This window comes from Oculina patagonica, chromosome 6, assembly GCF_052425735.1.
Source record: "Oculina patagonica isolate OP01 chromosome 6, crgOcupat, whole genome shotgun sequence".
Classification (NCBI taxonomy): Eukaryota; Metazoa; Cnidaria; class Anthozoa; order Scleractinia; family Oculinidae; genus Oculina; species Oculina patagonica.
This window is the reverse complement of record NC_135763.1, coordinates 19734564-19752781: the sequence shown is the minus strand read 5'-3', so window position 1 is coordinate 19752781 and position 18218 is coordinate 19734564. Positions and strand designations below refer to the sequence as shown.

The window sequence follows — 18218 nt, the reverse complement described above, 5'->3', positions numbered from 1 at the left end:
GACTAACGCTTTGTGAAGGTTCCATTATCGCTTTTATTTTACCGGTATTTTTGGTATTTTTCGGTGCAACTGCTTAATTATTCAAGCACATTCAACGAGTTTTGCATATTGATTAATTCACCGGTGGATCTCGCAGGCAGTATTTACTGCATATTGTCATATACGCCGGTTATTTTCATGAGAGGTTTATTCAGCGGAAGACCAACTCTTTTCGACGCAGTTCGCTTGTCTTGTTTGAATGACTCCTAAGTAACCACAAAAAGGGAATTCGACAACGTCACAGAACATGAGCAGTGAGCAAAAAAGACGGCGTAATTATATGTGTTTTTAGTTGGTCTAAAGAGCGGCGGGAAACCTATCACATACTAATTTCAGCTGGACCAAAACAGAAGTGTTAAGTAAGAGGCAAACGTCGACGTCGTTTAGGTGAGCGTAATTATTAAGCATCCAGTATTTTAAAAGCCAAAAATATAAAGTATATATATAAAAATTCAGGAGCTTAATTTAACATGCTTAGTTAATTGCCGACTTCTTATCTTGCCAAAGGCTGTCCACGAAAAGCAAATGGTCGTCGAGGTAATTTAAACTTAAAATCGATCATTTTAAACGAACGTTTTAATTCAAAGTCCTCCTTCGTTATAGAGAATTACTATCTATTTGTTTTAAGCCTTTAAATAAAAGTGTGGCATGTTCTCGGAACAATACTTCATGATTCGGAAATGGATAATGTATCTGATACTTGATATAAGTATAGTTATAAATCAAGCTTTCAGTCCTTTCAGTGCAGTTACAGTTATAATATCCTGCACATGTACATATTTAAACTACTGCCGCACATTGTACCTATACCAAATGTTGCAGTTTTTTAAATTCAGATCCCTTAAAGATATACATTACAACCTATCAGGAGATCTCTCTCAGATAAGCACAATATTCTCTTATTTACAATGTAAAACCACTTTTATTAATTTCAGATAAACACTAGGAGCAAATCGTTAGAGCAATCTTCACTGGCTTGAGAAACCTGCTGCAGTTTTTGAGTGACCCATAATGGCAGACCCGCCAACCAACTCCTCGGTTTTAAACGAGACTGTTTCGTCCGTTATAAGTGGTGAATTGATGACAACCCCACGTAGTAGAGGAACCATGGATGGGTCAGGAGATGCCGTGTGGATATTAACCAGTGCTTTTATAATTTTCACAATGATTTCAGGTTTTGGACTGGTGGAATCCGGTAGGTTTATTTTAAGTACTATTCTGGGAATCTGTGACATTTCTATTTTTCTCAGTAATTGTTTTGTTTTATACCAATACTGTATATCTTGTTTTCGAAATCGTGTTTTTTTTTTATTTGCATAGAAGCTTTTCCGTACTTTCTGCATCTGCAACCCTAAATCCACTGTCATTTTACTAATTTACCATTTTAAGAAACTTCATTCGTGACTACCGGTAATAAATATCATTGACAATATCCCCAAGGTCAAAACGCACATTTCAAGTTTACTTTGAAGATTTTCCGCCACTGAATTGTTATGTATAGCCAAAGGAAAGGCGCGCCAACGGAAACAGACTTTGTATCAATTTACCCTCCAAATCATTTATCAGTATCCGTCATTTTCCCGCAAACGAGTTAATTTCGAAGCTGTCACTGCAAGTGAATTTATTTTTTTCCCCGTTTATAAACATTCATAATCTGGTTTTCGCTATATACGATTTCATCAGTGGTGGAAAATCAAGTATCAATCAGCATCTTGAAAATTATATTTCCCTTAGAAACAGATCTCGAAAAAAGAGCTTGTATTATTTATCAACAGAGTTTTTTCATTTTGATTGGCTCAGAGATCATTACGTCACCTGCAACTAATTTAATACAAATATAATGTTCGTGTGCAGTCATGCGCCACGTTTGTTTTGCTGCAAGTAACAGCATTCATTTGATGTTCTTTTCAAACACAATTCTGTCACATAAGGGGACAAAAGGAAACAATTCACAAAGGCAGCGCGCCCACCCAGCACAGTTTTTAACGCTGTTATAAAAAAAAAATCAAAAGCTTGATCTGTAAAACAGTTATTCAGCATGATAGTATGATAACTCGGATAACTCGGTTGTGTTATTACAAAATAGGCAAATATAGGAAGAGAAGGCAAGGCAAGATGACTGCCGTTGTAAATCATCGCTTTACACTAAAAAGAAGTGTCATATGTTGCTGCATGGATCACAGATTAATATTGTGACCTCTCCCTTCAATATCGACAGATTATCGATTTTTTTTCACTGAAAAACCAGTATGTTTTGTTCAATGCTGTGTAATAGTTATTTACTTGTCGATTTTATTTAAGGTATGGTCTCAAGGAAGAACGAGGCGAATATAATGGTAAAAAACGCAGTTGATGTTATTTTTGGTGGCTTGGGTTTCTGGATGTTCGGCTTTGCCTTCACGTTTGGAAACGACGACGGGGCTAATGCATTCTCTGGCTACGGAAACTTCTTCACTGATGCAGAAGAAACGCGCATGGGGGATGTCTTTGCACTTTACTGCTTTCAAGCATCTTTTGCAACCACCGCAACGACTATAGTGTCAGGAGCAGTTGCCGAAAGAATGAACTTAAAAGCGTACATCATATTTGCCTTCACGAATACTTTGACCTATTGTTTTCCTGCTCACTGGGTGTGGGGAGACAACGGGTGGCTTAAAAACATGGGCGTGGTCGATATGGGTGGGGCCAGCCCAGTGCATCTCGTTGGAGGAGTAGCAGGACTGGTCGCAACTATCATGCTGAAGCCTCGAGTGGGAAGGTTCAAAAGTGTTTCAGGTGTTGGTGCACCCATGAGACATAACATGGGAAGCCCGACCAATGTGTTGCTTGGTAAGTACGTTGACTGGTTCTGTTTGTTTGTTTGTTTGTTTTTTTGTTTGTTTGCTTTGTTGTTGTTGTTTTTTTGCTTGCTTGTTATTCTTTTTTTTCTGTTGAGGGAAAACGCTTTTTTAATCACAAAATGTAAAACAAGTTATGAAATTAATGTACTTTGCATACCCATGTAACACGAAAAAGTCCCAAGGAGCTCGTTAGAAAATGTAAGTGCATCCGTCAAAGATCGCATTGGAATTAAACTTTTATTTTTGGTGGAGGAAGGAAAACCGTAAACCCGGAGAAAAACCCTCGGAGCAAGGACGAGACCCAACAACGAACTCAACCCACATATGACACCAGGTCCAAATTCAGGTCCAGATTCAAAACCGGGCCACACTGATAGCTAGGAGGCGAGCGCTCTCAACAATGGGCCATATCCCTACTCCCGACACACAATTTGATACATGTAGTTTCAAGTTTTTAATCTATTTTTACACGCCACCATATCAACCTCGTCCCTCGAGCCCGCTATTGGGTCAGCATCAAGAGCTCTCACTCTGACCAAGTCTGATTTTTGAGCATGCGCCGCAGTTTTGATTGTCAGCCAGTCAGATTCTAGCAGAAGTGCGTTAATCGCCGACTTTTAAATTGGAACTGGCCAGAGCAGCCTGCTGACCAAGAGAAAAGCAGGCTCGGGGTGTTAGATTAACACTGAACAAGATTGACACTCTGGTTATTCTACACAGCTTTCAGGAATAATGTTTGTAATTGATTTTATTCTTCATTGCAGGCATGTTCATGCTGTGGTGGGGCTGGCTTGGCTTCAACTGCGGCAGCACATTTGGGGTCAGCGGTGGAAGATGGAAGCTTGCTTCTCGGTCAGCGGTCTGCACTATAAATGCCTCATGCGGTGGTGGCGTGTTCGCTACGTTTTACAGTTATATTAAATGTAACAGGTGAGATTTTATGGAGCCCAGACAATAAGCTTTTAAACACGATAGTTAACCACGACCAAGTTATCTTAGCACTGTAGGTTAGCCGAGTGCAATCTCGGTCCTAGGTGCTCTCATCCAATGAGGTGAGAGCGACGTTAGAAACTGGGAAAGATCTATAAATGTTTAACGTTGAAGAAAAAAGACAATATGAAAGGTGGCTGACGTAAATGAGCTTCAACGTGTATATGTGCTGTCAGGAGTACTGATAGACAATGTTTCCTCGCTAGGTTGGACATTCCCTACTTCATGGTTGGAGTGCTTGGTAGCCTGGTCAGCATCACTGCCATATGTGGTGTTGTGAGGCCTGGGGAGAGTCTTGCTATTGGTTTCATTGGTTCGGCGATTTCAATCATCGGCTGGCAACTTCTAAACAGAATCGAAATCGATGACCCTGTCGGTGCTGTATCTACACATGCGGGAGGCTCAATCTGGGGAATGATAGCTGTTGGGCTGTTTGTCGAAAAAGACACGCTTGAGAATACATTTTCAGACACATATGGTGCTTTCAAGGGAGGCCATGTTAAAATACTCGGAGTCCAGCTCTTGGCATGCGTTTCCATAACCGCATGGACAATCATTACAGTTTTCATTCAGCTTTACCTCATCGACAAATCTGTTGGGCTGAGATTTCCATTAGAGGAAGAAGTTCTGGGTGCGGACGCTTGCGAGCATGGGATTGACCAATCACAAGCAAAGACCGAGAGTCGTGTGCGTCCTGTCCCACGATCTCAGAACAGAGTGTTCCCGACCAGTGGAGGTAAAACTGAAGGTACAACTTTAAATGATAACAACCGTCGTATGGCACAGGGTGAAAACACGAATGGTGACGCTGAGTTACAAGATTGTGAGCAAACTGATTCCGAATCTATAAGCGATAATGTATCACAGGATCGCCAAATTACCTCAACCAATAAACGACAGCCGTCACTCCAGGAAGCTAACGAAAATGTTTTCTCCAACAATATCAGCAGTTCAGCGAAAACCAAATTCAAGTGGGATAAAGTTCTGCCATCCAAAAGAAAGTCGGGTTTTCTCTCGGGCAATGAGGGAAAAAAAGTCCCCAGGGGCTCCACCCTTCCCAAAATGAAAGTGCCTGTGATCATAACCCTTACACCAGCGGATGACGCAAGAGAAATTAGACTGAGTTTTAGTGACTTGAACAACAAGAAGAAGTAGAGGTGCTTTGAAAATCACTTTTAGTTTTGGGAGCCGACCTGAACAAAAAAAGCATTTTAATCATGGCAGCAAATTTGTTGCGATATTTTCTTGTGAGATAACGTAATGACCCCCATTGGGTTTAGCATGGTAAGATACAATTCTTTGCAAAGTATAAATATATTTTGCTTAGGGGGCTCAGAAACACCTTAAATGTTTGAAATGTTAATGCCTATCACAATTTGATAATAAAAATGGAGGGTTTACAGAGCTCGCTATTAAGTTATAAGCACTTAAAGCTTACATTACGGGTGTTTTTAACAGGTTATATTGTTGTTATGGTAACCTGTTGTCACAAAAGTGACCACAACTTGTTCACCAATGATAAGGTATATGTTTGATGCAATTATTGTAGCAGTATCTGATCATGATAGAGTGGTAGAATTTTTTTCAAAGTGCTGGAAGCCATTGTCAGGAACCTTAACTTCACTTCAAGAAAAGGAGTGGTTTGAAATCTTAGTCTCTTGGTTATATATTAAGAAAAAATGCATGCTGAATAGAGTGATATTATACTGATGTATGTTATAGCTAGTTATTAAATAATATTACGTACGAAGGTTTGCAGTAGGAGCAAAACATGTTTATTAGTATGAATAGTTGGATTCTTCTGTTGTAATTCTGTGCCAACATGATCAAAACAGAAGAGATAAAGATACAATGAAATAACAGTACTAGAAAACAGCTATCCTGTTTTAAATCGTTTTCATTGCTAGTTTATGGGTTGCAATTAGAGACGTTAAAAAAAATGACAGACAAGCAAAGCTTCTATTGCCCAACTAATCTTTTACTCTTATAAACTGTTAAATGTGAAATCACACCAAAGGTTGACGTTGCACATAAAATGTTTGCACTGTGACCTCTTTCTATAGCAATAAAAATGTTTGACAATACGTTTATTGTACGTATATGTATGAACAGTAAACAATATCTAGCAGTTTGTGCGTAATAGTTTGTGCGGAAACAAAAGAAAACAATGGAATTTGTGTCTAATAGTATCTAAAAGTGTAATAACTATTTCACGGGTTAACTGAAATCACTCTATCTACAACTCAAAAAGCATGCCATGTTCACAGGCAACTTGTGTGCATTTGTCCATAGTTGGCTTTTTTGCATTCATAACATAGCATGAAGTTTCCCCATCCCTTCTTAAGAGCTCTTCGATATCTGTCTCTATACTGTAGATTGATTGCACATCGTCAGATACCCGCGTGTCGTCGTTTTCCCTTCGTATATCTTTGGTGCTCATAACACGAGGTGGGCTTGAATCGTCGGGCGTTGGTGAATCTTCTTTATTCTTTCGTGCATCAGCTGAGCTCTCAACGCGAGTAGGTTGAGCGCCACTCAGTTCTTCTTTAAGTGGTTTTGTGTTCCTGTTTTTGAGTCTGAGGGCGCGAGCAATAAACGGCAACCTCATCACAAACGCTCCTGTGAATTTTCTTTCCCCTGACGCCTCTGATCCTTCATTGCTGAACTTTTCTACTTCAGTTAGTGTGCTTCTTTTTAGCGCACTTGGTCTCTTCGTTTGTTCGCCCGTGTCGACTTCCCCTTTGTCTCCGTCCTCGTCTTCGTCTTCTTCGCCGATGCCATGTTCCACCAAATCACAGCCCTGCTGCTCTTCTTCACGTGTGAGTCGTATACCGACCGTCTTCTCTATCGCGTAAAGCAAAATAACTGTTGTTATGACTCCCCAAGCAGCTGTCACCACGCAGGCTAGTAACTGAACACCAAGCAGTCGCCAACTACCTCCCTGCAAGAAATTTCTTTAATAAGCTCTTCCATCTCTCAGCTTCTACTACACCAAAGATTGGGGACCAGTAAAAAGAACTTAATTCGCTACAGCTAGGACTAAACGGTTAAATGCATGCTGCATACTTGTAAAAAATAAACGTGATTGAGCCAAAATACGCTATAATGATCAAATATGACCAACGTTTAATTTTTTTACTGGTCACTTAATCACAAAGGTTGCCATAGCAACGACTGTCGTTTTCTTTTGTTTCGAACACGTCTGATTTTCTCGAAATCTAGATTGACTCTGGATATTTATACATCAATTCATTTATTTATCATTACATTTATTCATTATACAGCCTGCTTAATGCTTCTGTTGCCAGTAAAAACCAGGCATTTGTTCACCGCCAGAACTAAATTAACTTTGTTCAAAACGCTAACATTAGTATAATGGAAATAGGGTGAATTAATCTAAATGGAAGAAAAAACGAAATGAAAACTCTATCTGCACACACTTATTTAAGCAGCACCTTAAAAAGCCCTTTCTCCTCAGCAAAGCCTTCGTCTTTCTCTTGCTCCACAAACAGCGCCACAGCAATCATGCCCCATACCGCTGACCCAGCATGGGTAGAAACGCAGTTCACTGGATCATCAATTTTCAGTTTGATCATGGCGTCGGAAAGCAGGCATGCGAACAGCCCACCAAAAACTCCTATCAATAGTCCTTCCCACGGCTTCGCCAGAGCACAAATGCCAGTGACTGCTACCAGGCCCCCGCGGATTCCCGTTACGAAAGTCGGAACATCCAGTGTCTCTTCATCTTGAATGTAGCTGTACGCAATAGCCAAGATTCCACCACCGATTGAGCCATTTAGGGTAATGACCGCTGCCCGAGAAGCTAACTTCCATTTTGCTGAAAATATACATAAGGGGAACAAGAAGCTTAAAAAGTATAACGACAGAAAATGCAGTTATATTGAACCATTGGTGGTACTTAGCACGTTTTGCCGTCATCAGTGAGACGCAATCTTGAAATATCAAATCTCCTAAATGATTGTCGTACATTTACTTTAATGGTAGTTGTAAGAATTTGGTCTCACATGGAGACACTATTCCCGACAGACAGAATTGGACTCCACTTATTCCTATGCTGTTATTAATCAGCAGACAAGAGCGATACAGTCCTCAACATCGATGACATAGACATTACAAAAACAGAACAAATCAAGCTACTGGGAGTTCACATCGACGATAATCTTGAGTTCACCGAGCATATCCGTGCGCTATGCATTAAGGCCAGCCAGAATGTCGGAGTACTTTCTCGTCTTCGCAATTTAATATCTTGCACGGGCTAAGCTATTACTGTATAAGACGTTTATTTTACCTCACCTAACATACTGCCATCTAACATGGCAGTTTTGTAAGTCATCGGACAAAAGGAAACTCGAGAGAATTCAGGAACGCGCATTAAGAGCTATATTCAGATCCCACGCCGAAACGGGACGGGCAGATTTGCCCACACTATATAATAGGCGTTTACAAGATACAGCAACGCTTATGTATAAGGTCAAAAACGGGCTTGCGCCAGACAACGTCTCTGCCTTTTTTGTCCGCAAAGACACTACACACTCGCTCAGAAACAGTGATTTTGTCTTACCGCGTTTTGATACTAAACGCTACGGGAAACATTGTATCAGATATCTCGGACCCCTTCTATGGTCAAAATTAAGCAAAGACTTGAAAAACTCGCCGACTGTGGCTGCATTCAAAACTAAAATTAAACAACTCAATCTATCGGACTACGTGGACAACAATAGTAACTGTTGCAAACTCTGTTGCGCTTAAGACATTGTAAATATTAGTTTTTAGTTAAGTATTTTAAATATTTTTAGCTTAGCATTATTAATAGTATTTTAGGTATTTTAATTGTGTCCCCAATTAGTCCATAAGGGCTAAACACACAGACACGGTAATAAAGTTTTTATCTTTATCTTATCTTAGTAACCACGTACCTCCACTGATGCCAAAGGTGCTCCCACAGTTGAACCCGAGCCAGCCCCACCACAACATGAACGTCCCAAGCATCACATTTGTCATGGAGCACGGCTGGGGTCGTTTTTTGTTGTCGTCGAAGCGCCCTAGTCTGGGCCCTAACATGACAGCAGCAGCCAGCCCCGCGGCACCGCCAACCAGGTGCACCCCAGAGCACCCAGCGATATCGATGACCCCGAGTTCTTTGAGAAGTCCGTTCTTTCCCCAAATCCAATGAGTTGGAAAACATGTCGAGAACGTACTCACAAATGAGTATAACATGTATGCCTTGAGATTCGTCCGCTCGGCCATTGCTCCAGAGACAATTGTTGTTGCTGTTGAAGCCAGCGCCATTTGGAAGAAATACATTGAATAAACTTGCCCCTTTTCGATGGGTACCTCCGTGAGAAAATACCCGACCCCTGTGAAAGCATTTGTACCTTCATCCACACCAAAGCTTAATCCGAAACCAAAAAGCCAGAACGACAGACCGCTGAAGATGATGTCGATAGCATTCTTAACCATTATATTAGTCTCATTTTTTATTGTAACCATTCCTAGGAAAAGAAACAGCATTATTTAAATGTAACGTGCATGACTTATTTCTATCTGTATTTAATAGAAACTCAGCTGTGTTCTATTGGAAATTTGCGAATCTGATTGGTTCTCCCACTGTTTTCTATTCGCCAAAAGAAAACAGTCGCGCGTAGCTCTTTAAGCGGTAAATTTTCTTGACTTTTGTCTTCAAAGTGCACAATATTGTAGGTTTTGGACTGCAATCCTTTAGAGTTTCTACTAAAACAATTAGACTACTCGCCCTCGTTTTCTATGAGCGATAGTCAACTCGGCTGCGCCTCGTTGACTATTTGCTCATAGAAAACTCGGGCTCGTAGTCTAATTAGCCATGTTCAAAACGAGCGGGGAACTGGGCACGAACATATTTTCTCTTCAGTACAAACATTCAATATCGATTGATTTGAAAAATGAGTCATGTCATCTGAAAGAGCATCCAAAAATTAGTAAATTTACCAAATTTGACGGTTATTGGTTTAAACCCAAAGGCATGGTATACTTAGTTTGGATTGGAGGGACAGGCGTCCTCCAATCCATACTAAGCTCTCTTATTTTAAAAGTGCACCATGTCTTTGTGTTTAAACCAATAACCATCAAATTCGGTAAATTTACTAATTTTTGGATGCTCTTTCAGATGACGTGCCCCATATTCAATTCAATCGATATTGAATATTCGTACCAAGAAAAAATATGTTCGTACCCAGTCCCCTGCTCGTTTAGAACATGGCCAATTGTTAAATATAATTTTAATATTTTTAAGCATAACGTCTTGTAAAATGCTCAAGTATTTCTTTTAATCATTTAATTTGTCTTTTGAGGATCTTTGCGATGTAAAAATTTAATTATCAGTAACATGGAAGAAACTTCGCGTAAAAAATAGTTTAAAAATGTCTCAAAACTCCAAGGAGGAAATACCGAATATCTTGTTAACTTCTTTAAATTAATAACATCACATGGACTGACTATACTGTGGTTTAATTTTTTCAATTTTATTTTTATTTTTATGTTTATAAGATTGATGCGAAACGTTTTGACATGATACCGGGAACAAGACTGCAAGCCTTGACCAACAAACTGCAGATAGGATCCTTTGGGGTTTTATTTAACAAATATTTCTAAAAGAACCTGTACCATTTCTTCTCAAGTGGGTCTTAATGTTTTAGCCAAAAAATCATACTGAATTTTTTTCTTTGTGAAATTCTCAGGCTAAGAGACGTCATAAGACGTCATTATTTTAAAATGAGTAAGACAATTTCAAGAATTAAGAATTATCATGCTTCACAAAGTTCAAATCTGTTACGTACTGCTTACAAGCTAAATTCAGAGATAGCATACTTTAAAACGTTAGCCAGATCAAATCATTGGCCAAAACGTTATTATAACTATAACTTAAGCTTGATAATAACATATATTCTATTTATAATTTTGTTTCCTGTTCTCAAAATGCATGAAATAACATGTTTAGAATTCGAAGGAACTCCGAATATTTCTCAAACCTGTATTTTTATTTGATTTCAAGCTTGTAGCATTGTTTAGTTTTTCGGACATTACAGGTTTGACTAACCAATTAATTTTTTCCAGCAATATAATTTCTGAAATTGAAAATCACTAACCTGATTCTATAAGACCGAAACCAGACTGCATCGTGAAAATAATAAATGCACTTGTAAGGATCCATGTAGCATCTTCATAACCTATTGGTCTTCCTGTGAGTCCTTCCAGAGGAAATTCCGTTGGTGGACTTGCTTCAGTCATTATGTTTTCTAAACGCCGTCCCCTTGGGAGGAAAATCAGGATTTCGACGCTTATTTTTCAAGTAAAGTTGGTGCTCCGGCTTCTTCTAATAATAGACATATTTTTTATCTTTCTTTTCTTGATATTGTTTTGGAAACGGGCACATTGTTTGTCGTTTTGAATTAAAATGTTTTGTAATAAAGCTATGTAAAAAGCTGATAACAGCAATGCGTGATTTTGTATTTTAAACAGTTTGAGGCATTATGTTTTAAGGCAATTTACAAGCAATGCCGTGCTTATGTTCCCCTACTGTTAATTGTTTTATCGTAACTCTAAACTCTAAAACGCAAGTAAAATAAAAATCTTTCGAAATGATATCTTTTCATTAAAGGTTTTTTAGAGATTTAGTTAAATGTAAATTGGAAAAACAGCGTTCTTGGTTACGTTTCAATCGTTCATTCGAAGTGTACATAATTAACCTTTTAATTTATCAACAAGAAACATTTTTAAATTATGTACAACGTATTTTAAGATATAAGTGTGTAACAATGTTATTTTACATCCAATTACAAGAACTTGATAAGCATCAAGAATCAAATTAAGGACATCATTGCTTCGTATATTAACCTTCGACTGAAAATTAGCCACAATATTTCAAATATCACAGAACAGTTTAATCGTTTGTATAATTGTGCTTTCAATTTGATACTTTTGTTTTCGTGTGAATAGTTTTGTTTTTATTGGCAAAATTATCTCCAAGGGTGAAGATTGATTAAGTCAATACTGAACATTTTTTGTGAGAGATCATCATTAAAACCTGAAAGGGATACGATTGAAAGACTTATTTATTGAATTATGTATTTTCTGCATATCGCGTAGACAGAGGCTCTTCTGACTAATTTTCGAATTCGATGTATTTATTTTTTCGTCTCAACTGTATAGTTAATTTCAGTATATAAGATACAAAAATGTTTGTATTTTCGTGATGAGAAGAAATCGTTATTAACGTCGAGTTCATACAAAAGTGGTAATTGTGTATTATTAAAGCAAGTTTGTTGAAACAATCTACCCATAATTCGTAACAATTATTTTAAATGCTTTTTAGCAAAGAAAATCGAGTTTCTTGCTCGTTAATTCTGTTTGAAAAATACTTGTATGCCAAAGAACACAAAGCATTTCACATGTGTTTCCAAATCTCCTACTTTTTCATAGCCTAGTTTGCTAAATGTTTATATGTATATAGCTTAAAGTCAAAAAATGGAAAAATAATAACAATAAAGCGTATTATCGATCGCCATTGCTTTCCTCAAAGTGATTATAATAATGATAATTGCTTGTCTACCATGCTGTAGTTGTTTATAAACAGTCACTATGGAGAGTTAACTGAGTTAACAAAACACGAGAAGCACATAAATAAATTATTTAAATGACAGAGTTGAACTAAGGTTTAGACAGACGTCGGCTGAATACCATATGCTCAATGTCGAGAATTCCTGTTAAGCTTTTCATACCATTGACTAAAATAAACGGTGGGCTCACGATCGATAAGAATAGTTTCATTGTTGCTAAAATATACCATTGTTCCCTCTGAGACAGACTTATGATAGCAGGAAACAAAAACAGAAATAATTGGATTATCTTCATGACTCAAATAGGAAATAGGGCTGACCCATGCAGCATCTTAATTATCCTCTAAGTTCCCAGCCCTAAAATTGCCTAGTTTCAGTACGATATGAAGGCTGAAAAAACAAGAAGCGACCACTTTGGATGCGCAGCAATCTGACAGTTCGAAACTCAATTTCAAAACTCAAAACTTGAACTCATAAAGTTGGAAAACCTTATATGCAAGTCAAACTGTGATTTGAGAAATTAACAAATTTGTCTCATTGCGAAAAACATTATAAAAAATTCATGTAGTCAATAACTCAAGGTGACCGGCATAGCATGTTTACCGTGTTGTTAATACAGAGAAGCGATTATCAGAATCCGTGAAATCAGTAGTATTTTTTTCCTGATCAGTTAAATAACCAGGATGGCCACTAACATATCATCCACAAATGTCACACCATCATTTGTTCCTTCTACTATCGCCGCAAGCACAAGTGAAGTTGGCCCGGGCGATGCAGTGTGGATTTTGACAAGCGCGTTCATCATTTTTACCATGATCTCTGGATTTGGTCTCGTCGAATCAGGTAAAATTCCTGTGTTCACAAAGAGATCTTTAGGTGAAGAATTTCAGTAAAACTTCAGTAAAACTAGATACAAGATATAATTTATTTTCATAGCAAATGTGCTTATTAAACCTTTTAATGGGGATTATGGTCCCGAATCAAACATAGGGTTCTCCTTTAGGGTTCTCTATATTGCTACTGTAGTCATTCACAACATAATTTTCAATCGAGTCTCATCTAAATGCGCACCGGCTTAGTATTTTTCCTTATTTCGTGACACCATTTTTGTTGATCACTCTTCAACAACCGGCAATAGATGTTGAAGAACAAAATGTCTTTGAAACGTCGTGATTTTTTGTCAAAGTTATTATCTTTGATGTGTTCAAACAGGTACCGATGCAATTCCGGTCTCATTTCTGGTTTTGGTCGAATAAAATGAAAATATTTAACACCCAAGTGGGTCATTTTTGTCAGTTGCCTCCTGCCTTACTGATCACGTCTAAATAGCTTTTCGTATTTCTACCTTCAGGAATGGTATCCAAGAAAAATGAGACCAACATAATGGTCAAGAACGCCCTAGATGTAATTTTTGGCGGGTTGTCTTATTGGATGTTCGGATTCGCTTTCAGTCGGGGACAATCTGACGATCATGGTTCGTTTTCAGGATCAAGTAACTTTTTTGCCGACGCAAGCCAGTCAAAAATGGGAAGTGTGTTCGCCTTGTATTTCTTTCAAGCGTCTTTTGCAACAACAGCGACTACGATCGTATCAGGCGCCATCGCTGAACGCGCGAATTTGCAGGCGTACATGGTGTTCTCGTTCACAAACACGCTGGCTTTCTGTTTTCCCGCCTACTGGGTTTGGGGTAATCACGGCTGGCTAAAGGAGCTTGGAGTGATCGATGTGGGTGGAGCCAGCCCCGTGCACTTGGTGGGTGGTGTTGCTGGTTTAGTGGGGACCATCATACTAAAACCGCGTAGAAACAAATTTACTGGCGGTGGCATGAAACAAAAGATGGCCTGTCCAACAAATGTTATCCTGGGTACATTCATGCTGTGGTGGGGCTGGCTCGGTTTCAACTGCGGCAGCACGTTTGGAGTTAGCGGCGGCAAATGGAAACTTGCATCTCGATCAGCCGTTTGCACCTTGAATGCTTCTATTGGCGGGGGAATCTTTGCTCACTTGTTCGGTGTGTTTTATTTCAAGCGTGTCGATGTTCCAACTCTCATGTCGGGTATACTGGGGAGCCTGGTTAGTATCACAGCCATTTGTGCCGTTGCTAGGCCTGGGGAGAGCATTTTCATAGGTTTTATTGGCAGCGTGATCTCGGTGATGGGATGGCTTATGTTAGAAAAGCTGAAGATTGATGATCCCGTTGGTGCTATTTCGACCCATGCTGGCGCGTCCATATGGGGTATGTTGGCTGTTGGCTTGTTCGTCGAGCAAGACCGCCTGGAGGATTTCTCCGAAACATACGGTGTCTTCAAAGGTGGTCATATAAAGGTTCTTGGAGTACAGCTTCTGGCTTGTTTAACGATTGGACTCTGGTCGGCGGTTATCGCGTTTGCCCAATTTTACATCATCGGCAAGTTTATCCATTTCCGGTTTTCTGAGTACGAGGAGAGACTGGGTGCTGACTTCTGTGAACACGCCGTAGATCACAGCACTGAGAGGCACACGCCCGAACAGCTTGAGCGCATGCGTGCGGCATTGTTGGCTAACAACAAAGTTGCACCGGCTAATAATCAAGGCGACGGTGCTCAAGAGATCAAGAGGGGGCTGACGCTGTTTAGATCAGTAGCGCTTGCCTTGAGAGGTGCCCAGCGCAATGCGCATGAGACGAAAGAAAGCGAAGCTGTTGATGAAAACAAGAGAGGCCTGGCGAGGTTTAGGTCAGTTGCACGGGCATTGAGAGGTAAACAGGGAAATACTCGTGTCACTCAATTATCGGCAGAGAATCAAGGAGATTCTACCGATGGAAACGAGAGAGGCTTAGCGAGGTTTAGATCAGTGGCACTTGCTTTGAGAGGTGCACAACGCAGCACCCGTGTTACTCAGTTCCAGGTGGAAAATCAAAGTGACTCTGCTGATGGAAAAAAGAGAGGCCCGACGGGGATAAGATCAGTTGCAAACGCCATAAGAGGCAATCAACGCAATGCGCGTGTTATTCAAGTACAGGAAAAAATGATAACTGAGCAGCAATGAAATATTCTTATCGCGTGATTTAACTTTTCAAAAGACTAAATGCAGAGCTTGTTGATTAAAAAACATAACGTCTAGTCTGGAGCTTCATAAACGTTTTTGTTAAGTGTTGTTTACTTAAATTGAGCACTTAACTCAATCAGATTCCTAACTGAGAAAACTAACTGAGAATAAAGAATGTTGATGCTGCAAAAACATTCCAAGTGCTCTTTTTACATTTAGTTGGCAATAACAAGAAACTCTTGGAAAACATGTCTCCATTAAAATGTACTTATCCACACACACATATGCAACAAAGAAAATTATAATGAGTAACTCAACCCAAGAAAGGACAAAAGTTTTTGTCTACGGTCACATCTAGACTGCTTACTATAGTTAAGACGGCGTTAACTATAGTTAGCTATTTCGGTAATGTGACCGCTTCTCTGTTCACCCAAACTATAGTTAGAAAATTTACGCCTCGCTGATCCAAAACAATACAGACTAATTATAGTTATACCAAAGCAGAGCTCATGGGTTTGTCTTAACTTTACAAACGAAAACCCAATCACAATGCGACAGTTCTTTTCGCACGTGCGAGATAAACATAAATATGAAAAAAAAAGGGGGGGGGGGAAGGAAGGAAAAAGAAATAACATAAAATAACCAATAGTAGCAAAAATAAAGCTTGAATTCTTCGGCTTCTAGCATCCTTACTTCATTTTATTTTCTTCAACGCCGAGATGTCGTGCAAAAATAGAAAAAAAGAGGAACAACTAGACACAGATCAACAAAAAGGACTGTCATGAACTAATTTAAATTCGAAATTATTCAAAAGCTAATCAGAACTAGCTAAAGCTAACTGCATGAGTGTACAATAGTTAGGTATGACGTCACGTAACTTGAGACTAACTATAGTTGAAATTTAGTTACGTCGTAGATATGACCGCAGCCATTGTCTTGAACAACTCAATCCAAATTTTTAAATCAACGTGTAATAAAAAAGCCTTTTGAATTATTTGATTACTTAAAATTTCTATATTTGACTCAAACTGTTCTTCCAAGAAAATTTTAATAGTTTGACATTTTATTCTTTTTATTTTAGAACTTGAAAATGGTACCATGACGACTCCGATACGTCTTTCGATTTTATCGGATATTTTCACTTGCTTGTGTATATCTAAAACTTTTGCATATAAGGATGAAAAGGGCGGGTAAGAAAAATTCCCAGTGATGCGTGACACTAGTACTATAAACAAAAATAAAAATAAAAAAAACATTTGTGAACTCTTTATTGAGCGCGCAGGAACTGTAACAAGTAGGGTAATGCGCCATTTGAAAACTCTTTATTGAGCGCGCTAGAACTGTAACAAGTAGGGTAATGCGCCATTTGGGAACTCTTTATTGAGCGCGCAGGAACTGTAACAAGTAGAGTAATGCGCCATTTGTGAACTCTTTATTGAGCGCGCAGGAACTGTAACAAGTAGAGTAATGCGCCATTTGTGAACTCATTATTGAGCGCGCAGAAAGTGTAACAAGTGGGGTAATGCGCCATTTTTAAACTCTTTACTGAGAGCACAGGAACTGTAACAAGTAGGGTAATGCGCCATTTGTGAAATCTTTATAGAGAGCGCAGGAACTGTAACAAGTAGGGTAATGCGCCATTTGTGAACTCTTTATTGAGCGCACAGGATGTGCCACAAGTAGGGTAATGCGCCATTTGTGAACTCTTTACAAAGAGCGCAGGAAGTGCAACAAGTAGGGTAATGCGCCATTTGTGAACTCTTTATTGAGCGCGCAGGAACTGTTGCAAGTAAGGTAATGCGCCATTTGTGAACTCTTTATTGAGCGGGCAGGAACTGTTACAAGTAGGGTAATGGGCCATTTGTGAACTCTTTATTGAGAGCGCAGGAACTGTTACAAGTAGGGTAATGCACGATATGTGAACTCTTTATTGAGCGCGCAGGAAGTGCAACAAGTAGGGTAATGCGCCATTTTTGAACTCTTTATTGAGCGCGCAAGAACTGTAACAAGTAGGGTAATGTGCAATTTGTGAACTCTTTATAGAGAGCGCAGGAACTGTAACAAGTAGGGTAATGCGCGATATGTACACTCTTTACTGAGCGCGCAGGAACTGTAACAAGTAGCGTCATGCGCGATATGTGAACTCTTTGTTGAGCGCGCAGGAACTGTAACAAGTAGAGTAATGCGCCATTTGTGAACTCTTTATTGAGCGCGCAGGAACTGTCACACGATGGGTAATGCGCTATAAGTGAACCCTTTATAGAGCGCGCAGGAAGTGCAACAAGTAGGTAATGCGCCATTTGTGAACTCTTTATTGAGCGCGCAGGAACTGCAACAAGTAGGGTAATGCGCCATTTGTGAACTCATTATTGAGCGCGCAGGAACTGCAACAAGTAGGGTAATGCGCGATAAGTGAACCCTTTATAGAGCGCGCAGGAAGTGCAACAAGTAGGGTAATGCGCCATCTGTGAACTCTTTATTGAGCGCGCCGGAACTTTAACAAGTAGGGTAATGCGCGATATGTGAACTCTTTATTGAGCGCGCAGGACGTGCAACAAGTATGGTAATGCCCCATTTGTGAACTCTTTAATTTGTGCACAGGAACTGCAACAAGTAGGATAATGCGCGATATGTGAACTCTTTATTGAGCGCGCAGGAAGTGCAACAAGTAGGGTAATGCGCCATTTGTGAACTCTTTATTGAGCGCGCA

The 18218-nt window shown here is 39.4% G+C and overlaps 3 protein-coding genes across 3 annotated transcripts; 2 read left to right on the top strand and 1 right to left on the bottom strand.

The window, feature by feature from the left end:
- The first annotated feature begins 148 nt into the window (after nt 1-148).
- Nucleotides 149-5629, top strand: LOC144656552 (putative ammonium transporter 3). The gene is made up of 5 exons (XM_078516773.1): nt 149-426; nt 975-1234; nt 2341-2868; nt 3644-3809; nt 4076-5629. Exons 2-5 carry the CDS (start codon nt 1051-1053, stop codon nt 5022-5024), a joined length of 1827 nt encoding a protein of 608 aa, XP_078372899.1. The 5' UTR covers nt 149-426; nt 975-1050; the 3' UTR covers nt 5025-5629.
- Nucleotides 5630-6073: 444 nt separating this feature from the next.
- Nucleotides 6074-11254, bottom strand: LOC144656553 (putative ammonium transporter 3). Its single transcript, XM_078516774.1, has 4 exons — nt 11012-11254; nt 8807-9382; nt 7325-7707; nt 6074-6810 (listed from the first exon to the last, which is right to left on the bottom strand). Exons 1-4 carry the CDS (start codon nt 11151-11153, stop codon nt 6106-6108), a joined length of 1806 nt encoding a protein of 601 aa, XP_078372900.1. The 5' UTR covers nt 11154-11254; the 3' UTR covers nt 6074-6105.
- A 1812-nt stretch (nt 11255-13066) lies between these two features.
- LOC144656527 (putative ammonium transporter 2) lies at nt 13067-16733 on the top strand. The gene is made up of 2 exons (XM_078516749.1): nt 13067-13324; nt 13833-16733. The coding sequence occupies exons 1-2, from the start codon at nt 13165-13167 to the stop codon at nt 15506-15508; spliced, it is 1836 nt and encodes a 611-aa protein (XP_078372875.1). The 5' UTR covers nt 13067-13164; the 3' UTR covers nt 15509-16733.
- Nucleotides 16734-18218: the final 1485 nt, after the last annotated feature.